Source organism: Adiantum capillus-veneris, chromosome 25 (genome assembly GCF_014529385.1).
Source record: "Adiantum capillus-veneris isolate H3 chromosome 25, ASM1452938v2, whole genome shotgun sequence".
NCBI classification, from domain to species: domain Eukaryota; kingdom Viridiplantae; phylum Streptophyta; class Polypodiopsida; order Polypodiales; family Pteridaceae; genus Adiantum; species Adiantum capillus-veneris.
The window spans coordinates 121,118,968-121,126,604 of NC_140955.1; the positions used below are offsets into that span (position 1 = coordinate 121,118,968).

Genomic DNA, 7,637 nt, shown 5'->3' on the forward strand with positions numbered 1-7,637 from the left:
TGGCATATCAAATTGTTGAGTATCATGTTGCAATGTTTTTGTGCGAGCATTCATATCCCCAAATACAATAACATCACCTTCACCTTTGAAATAAGCAATGTCCTCTTCCAAATCAGAAAATGGTTGATCTCTATCCATGCAAGCATAAAAGGGAGAATCATGATGAGGAATGTAGCAACCGGCTACAAAAATGGGTGCTCTTTTTGGTGTCATAATTTTCAGCCATACATAACGTTTGTACTTGTCATCTTTCACAATTGATACAAAATCTTCCAATCCTTTCTTAACCATACATGCTAACCCTCCTTGTCCTCTTCGTTGCTTGAGATTCTTTGACCACATCAATGAATGTACATTGTAATCCTCCAAGCCGTCAATCCTTTGTGTATCATGCTCCCAAGTTTCAACAAGAAGTACAACATCGGCTTTGCTTGTTAGTTCATCAATGCCAACCCCCGCATTCCATGGGTATCCATTACAATTCCAAAAGCATATTTTCAATTGTAACTCGGTCTCATAGGTCACGCATCCCTATTTGCTTGAGAGACTTGCCTCCTCCTTGGGCACATTTTCTTCATGAGAGATCTCCTTGTTTTTATTATTCTTTTCCTCATATGCCTTGCGACGCATATTTTGTTGCTTAATAGTGCGATCTTCACATACAAAATATTTTGTATCCCTCAAATAGATCCAACTATTATCAAGGATAATCTTTCGCTTGGTCTCATCCGGCATGGTGCATACAATTGGCCGTTCTCCCGAGCGAGGAGCTCCTTGCTTCCCCACTCTATGTGCTCCATAGACCATAACTCCGGACATGCCAAAGTGGGTTTTGAAGAAATCTTCAATAACAATGGCAAGAGAAGGAGGTGTCTCTAACTTCTCTTCGGGAATTCCACGAATAACAATGTTCTTGGAACGTCGCTCCCGTTCCTTCAACTCCTCCACATCCACATTCTCAACATTCTTTGTTTGAACCATAGCTTGCATGAGTGAGGAATTAGAAACCACATTGCTACCACATACATCAGCCCAAGACTTGTTTGTGCATACATTTTTCATGTCGCATACATCCCGGCTCATAGTATCAAATTTCTCCTCTTTCAATACATGGTCATGCTCTACTTTGCTCATCCGCTCCTTCAAAGCATTCAAGTCCACAAGAGAGCGTTTACATTCCTTGACTTCCTCTTCAAGTTGCATCAAACGTGTTGTTTGCATCTCAAGTGTCCTCTTGAGATTTTCATTCTCAACCACAAGTACCCTTAGTGTGCCATTCTCCATTGCAAGTGCTCGTAAGTCTTCGCCTTGTTTGTTTACGGTCTCTTGCAATGATACCAAGAGAGAGAGAGAGAGAGAGAGAGAGAGAGAGAGAGAGGATAGAGAGAGAGAGGGAAATAGGAAAATAGAGAGAGAAAGAGAGATAGCGAGAGCGATATCGAGAGAGAGAGAAAGGGAGAAAGCGAGAGCGAGATCGAGAGAGAAAGAATGAGAGATAGGGTACGTAGACAGAGAGAGAGATAGATAGATAGATAGATTTTATTATCGTCCTCGGAGGTCAAATATGACCTATGGGACCAAAGTTACATGTGATGTAGTATGTGTATGGCTGATGAGTGACTCTCGATGCTCCAAAATTGTAGTGATGAGAGTCGCAATGGAGAGCCCACACTTTGGCTGGGAGAGGAAAGTGTGCAGGTCTAAGTTTTGGCTGAAAATGTGAGAGAAGCAAGTTCGGATGTGATCAAAAGCTGAGCACTCTAGTAGTGTGTGGTACTCAGACTCTCGAACTTGCAGTGAGGCATAATGTGCACAATCGATTTGACTCTTCTCCATTGCCCCAACGCCCTATCTCGCATCGAAGGAAATGGGAGCTAAGCCGAATTGCTGCGATAGTGCGTATCGTGGACAAGGGAATAGGCTCAAGCATGTAAGTGTGAGTACGGTTCCCTCTCTCAGCGAAGAAGATGGTTTTGTAGTTGGGGGCAATATAGGTGGTGTAGTGTATGAAGCGTGACCCACCGGATTTCTCCCAAGCCGTAATACATTGGCGTTGTAGAAAAGCTTCATTCACTTGAGAGTCAATTGAAGCATCATGTAGCAAGTGTAATGCATCCCATCTCTCAAACCACTTCTTTATGTCTTGCATCCATCCCGTGCTCAAGATCTTGCTTTTATGCGTCTTTTGAACTTTTTTGCTTGCTTCCCATGCAATTGTAGGAAGTCGATGTGAGGGGTTTTGACGCATCTTTATCATGTACTCCACAACCCTTTCCATGCCCATAACCTCAATTGGAAGAGATCCCGACTCAAGAAGTAGGAGCATATATGGTGTTTGTGTCTTAACTTGGAGAAAGTTTGTAAGAAAACGCTTTTGGACATTCTCAAACTCTTTCCAAGTAGACTTTGAGATGCTCCCGCCCCACACTTCAACTCCATAAAGAAGAACCGGTGTCACCAATGCATCAAAAAGATACTTCTTGAGAACCCAACACTTGATGTTTCCCGCATTACATATGTTCTCAAATGCATAATATGCTCTCTTTCCCGCTTCCAAACGACGCATAGCACATTCATGCCACTTGTGATTGGATGGAACCTCAAGGCCAAGGTACTTAAAGCTCTCAACAACTTCAAGTGTCTCGTTGTTGTACACAATGCATGGCTTCTCCTTATGGTTGGTTTTCACAAGCATAACCTTTGTTTTGGATTCATTTACAATCAGCCCACTATGCAAGCAAAAGATCTCAAGGACAACCATAAGCTTTTGTGCATCTTCTAAAGTGTGTGCTAGAAGCACTACATCATCCTTATACAACAAAAGCATGATTACCGCATTGCAAATAGTGACCTCTTCAATGCCTTCTTCTTGCATAAATTCAAGTACCATTTGTTCCAATTGATCTATGCATAGACCAAAGAGAGTTGGTGACAATGGACATCCTTGTTTAACCCCAATAGTGCTTACAAAAATTTCTGAAATTTCTCTTCCCATGCGCAATTGACAAATCACCTTCTCATAGATTCGAGAAACCGCAAGCATAAACTCACTTGGCACTTGGAGTTCTTCCATCCTTCTCCACAAATTGTTACGTGGAATCATGTCAAAGGCTCCATGAACCTCACTACACACCTCTACCTAAAGTTGAAGATATGCAACATATCCTTCTGCTATATCTCTCCTCAACAAGTTTCTAGCTCCTTCTCCATTAAGCTCTCTAGGGAGGATCTACTTCCCTGTCAAGCTTTGCAACATTATCTTCCCGGTTAAGGAAACTTGCATGTGGATCTGTATAACAGTAGGTGGCATAACGGTCTTTGCGTACCATCAAGAATCTTGCTCTTTGTGCAACTGAGAACATGTATGTGCATAGATTAATCATAAGTGTTTTTCTGCAGGTTGTGCCACTGTTCCCCATGGAATCATCAAGAATTCGACGACCTAGGATTGTGGTTGACTCCATTTCATGTAGCAATCTACAAGATGATAATGGATATTGGGTGATGATGGAGTTCAAACGATTGATGTGCGTGACAATTCATCCCAGCTCAAGAGGTGCACACAAGGTCTCAAACATACACATGGCTTCTCAAGCACACCATTGGAAGGGAAGAATCATGGAGTTTAAGAAAACACATGATGTCAAGCGTCTTGCTAAGATGCAACATGTGTATGTTTCTTCACAACTAAAGTTAGAGATAGCAATGGCTCCATCAAGGTTTTGTGCAAATTGTAATTGCACTCCTATGTCAAGTTCCTTGATTGTCTATTTTTTATTTCTGCCGTATATGTTGCTTTGAGGTTTCCATTGCTTGTTCATGTTTGCATATGTTTTTCCATCTGATTTTGTAGAGTGGGAGCCAATAGAATCCTTCACAAGAACATTTGAGGTCATCCACGCTAACCTTGGCAAGCTGCTCTATGTTGGTTGTCCATCCTCTGATCATGAGCTTGGCTCACATGACACTATTTTTATAACCATACTTATGTCACGCCCAGGTAAACTGGATATGGTAATCATTCTCCTATTCACTCGCCAACCTTTTAGAATTAGGAATGGCCTAAGCCATATAGTGCCTTGATCACGACAACCAAAAGGAGAATTGAGGTGGATGTGCATGCAGCAATGAAGTGTACCTGTGGTTCCCACAAAGCTTCCCTAGCATGTTTTAGGTCTCTTCATGTGTTTGTGTTTGCGTTTGTGCTTATCTTTTGACTGTAGAGTGTTCAACAAACACCAACAATGTGGACTTGCAAAGGGGGAAGTGGGATCAACGGCTTTCTTGCAGTTGGATGGGAGACTAAGGTGGTCAACCACCAACGCGATAGAATCAAGTGCTCTATAGTTGATAAGAATGTGGTGTGCAAATATCATATTGCAAAGAAAAGCTTGTCAATGGTCTTTCCCTACAGAAGATGGAAGGTGACGAAGGGAGAATGGGAGGCACTAGACTCTGATGTTGCTTCTAGTGAATCAGTTGACCTACAAATATGCCTCCACAACAATGTAGTGCCCGACATCTTGATGAATAATGACTGGCCCTTCAAACACCTTCACAAGTATCTTAATCTCAGATATACCTTGCCCAAGCAATATGTCTTTGTAATCAACAAAAAGGTTGTTCGTTATAGAAAAGAGAAGAGATTCTTGTGTGCAACTATTGCATTTTTGCGATGTATCTATGTGAAATCTTGTAATTGACGCAGATTTTGCTCCCATTAATACATATGGTGTTTAGAATCTAGTCTCTACGCATACTTTTTCATCCTCAATTTGTTCAAGATTTTGATTGGAATGTGCATTTTTTTAAAATTTGGAGCATAAATGCTTACAATGTTTCTATTTTTCAATGCCTTGTCACGTGATTTTGTGTTTTAAGTTAATTTGACGTTAATTTTAAGTTTTTTTAAAAAGTGACATTGGGTATATAAGTGGATTTTTAGGTTTTAAACTTCATTTCTCACATTCACAAACATCTAGCTTTCAGCTCTCTTCTCATCTTCTTCGCGATAGAACCTATGGAAATGTCTTCGGATGCACTTCTCACACAACTAGAAAAGGTAGGACTTGCATATCACATGAAGGAGTCAATGTGTTTGAGGGGATGATTGACATGCATGCCACTGCCAACCTTCATGCAGAGGCATTCAAAACTTTCTTAAATACATGGCGTAGTGCATTGAAGAATATGCAATATTCTTCGAGGGATACGACATGGCGTGGTTCACTGAATTTTCTCAAACATATCTATGCGGCTGACAAAAACTTTTGCTTTTTCTTATTGAGGTGTTTTAAAGTGATCATTGAACGGGACTACAATACAGAGGATGAGGATGACCTCATAAACTTGGGCATGGGGTGCATAGGCAATAAATTCATTTTGTGGGACATGGTTCTGGTCTTGCTTGTGCTTGAGGGCATGGAGAAGGGAAAACCATCAAAAGATAAGGCTAGCCAAATATCACGTGTGATCATTGTGGAAGAATCAAATGTATTTATTGAACAGGTTGATAAGCAGGCTGAAGCATCTATGGCACTCGTCTTCTCACAAGAGCCCAACTCCACTAAGGAGGATGATTGGATGATAGAGGGAGATGAGATGTTGGAGGAAGTCCCTGACCTCAAAATTCTCACTTTGAATGTAGTGGTGGTGGATGGTCGCCACTTCTTGTTCCTCAATGACATTGCCAAAACACTAGGGCTCAAAGAAGATGAGTCACTTTTAATGCCTGCTATCTATGCGGGCATGAAGGATCCCAGTGGAAAGCAAGAGAAGGTCAAACTTCAATTTGACTTTGAAGACCAAGGTCTCACAACAAGCCTCTCTTTCCTCCCCAGTAGAAATGAATAGTAGTTGGTGCAAACATTGGAAACTACACTTATAGATTTCAAATCATGTGCCTCATTTTATGAAAGCATCCCAAAAAGCACTTTCCATCCACACAAAATACTAATCACTATGGTTGGATATGATGTCTCTAGCATTGACCTTACAAGCAAAACTCTTAAAGAGATGGATTAAGAAACTGAAGTAAACTTTTTCTAACTCAGTGAATTGTCTATTATTCCTTAGAACAAGTGTTGAAGTCGTTCAAACTTTTTTGCAGACCGCATTTCATGTTGATAAGCTTGCAAAGTGTATTGGAGGTTCTCGCAACGTGCCTATGGGCAGGGATAGCTCCTTGTGTGCACTACCTGAACCACTTGGAGCCATCCATTCTTTGAGTTTCTCAAACAGAGTTCTCTGAGCATGGTACCATGGAGCTTCTCAAGTACAAAGAATTGAGCGCCATCCTCATTTAAGATTCCATTACCCTTAATGCTCACAAATGTATATTGGTGGATCGGGAGGCTTCATTGTATGTCTTTATAGGCAAGCATCCTTGGTCAATCCTCTCCCATTGTGCCTTTAGCCTAGGTCAAGGGGTGAAAAATCCAAAGGACATTCTACTCGACCATTCAAGCACCCGATGGATGGGGGACACCTCCCTCTGAATTTTTTACAAAACAAGGCAATGGGGGGAGCGTACAAAGGCTGCAAGACCACCACAATGCACAGCGGTGCCTCAACACAAAGGGAGGAGATTTGATGTGGTGCAAAGGGAATTTTTTTGCACCGTGTCATGCCAATGAGTGCTGTCGTGCATTGTGGTGGTCTCTGGGCCTCAATATGCTCCCCATGTTGCCTTGATTTGTAAAAAACAATCACTAAGAGGCGTCCCTATCCGCCAGGTGCTTTAATGGTTGAGGAGAGTTTAAATTTAACAACTTGATCAATTCAAATACTTAAAGAACACAATGTACACAATCAAGTATTACAAATACACAAAATGGTAGAAATTCAACTCATTGATACTATATGAAAAGATTACAAATCTCATAAAGAGAGGTTACATGGGATAAACTAATTCTTGTGGAGGAACCCTTCATTTCGTAAGTTGTTTGCTAGAGCTAAATCTGTATTTTTAGGGTAACTTTCTTAGCACGCACCATACAGGAAATTCCATCCTAGAACAGTTGCACCAAAATGTCGTCCGTAGCATCCTGTAGGACCAATAAAGTCACACATTGTATGCATGTAACCGAATCTCTGTATTCATCCCTTATCTGTCTCAACATCTGAGAGAAGGATGCTTTTGGAATTATTGGCTTAGTGCTCTTCTAATACTTTCGGATCTCACATAAAGCAGTTGGGCCTAGCCTCCTTTTCCACTTCTTATGTGCTATTGACAGCGGTGGAGGAGCCGCTTGCCTTGTCCATTGAGGAGGGTCATTTTTTTACTTTTCCCTCTTGGGCTAATTACTCTTTGGGTGTGAGCTTGTCCTTTTTCTTCTTAGCACACTGTTTTTCTCTTTGAGGAATTTTTGAAGGCCTATTGCTCCTCACCTTCTCTTGTTGGGCGGCTTGAGCTCAATCCTCTTCCACTCTGCTCTCTACCTCTACTCCTTCTTATAAATTATCCAAGTGAGCTCTCTCGGCCTCGCCTTTTTTCCATTCCTCTTACTCCCTCTCTCTCCTCTGTTCTTCCTGCATTCTCTGTGCTTCTTTCTCAATTGCATGTTTTTTTTTTCAACCTCTTCCATTCTCCTCCTCCTCTTAGATTCTCGTGCTTCATAAATAGGGTCACCTGGTAT

The 7,637-nt window shown here is 41.4% G+C and overlaps 1 protein-coding gene across 1 annotated transcript in view; it reads left to right on the top strand.

Annotated features, from left to right (window-relative positions):
- Positions 1 to 4,689, top strand: part of LOC147425561 (uncharacterized) — a 24,053-nt gene extending 19,364 nt beyond the window's left edge. The window contains exon 2 of the mRNA XM_086500332.1: positions 3,400 to 4,689. Coding sequence (XP_086356458.1) covers positions 3,400 to 3,801 — 402 coding nt within the window. The 3' untranslated portion in view covers positions 3,802 to 4,689. The remainder of the gene's footprint in view (positions 1 to 3,399) is intronic.
- The last annotated feature ends 2,948 nt before the right edge of the window (positions 4,690 to 7,637 follow it).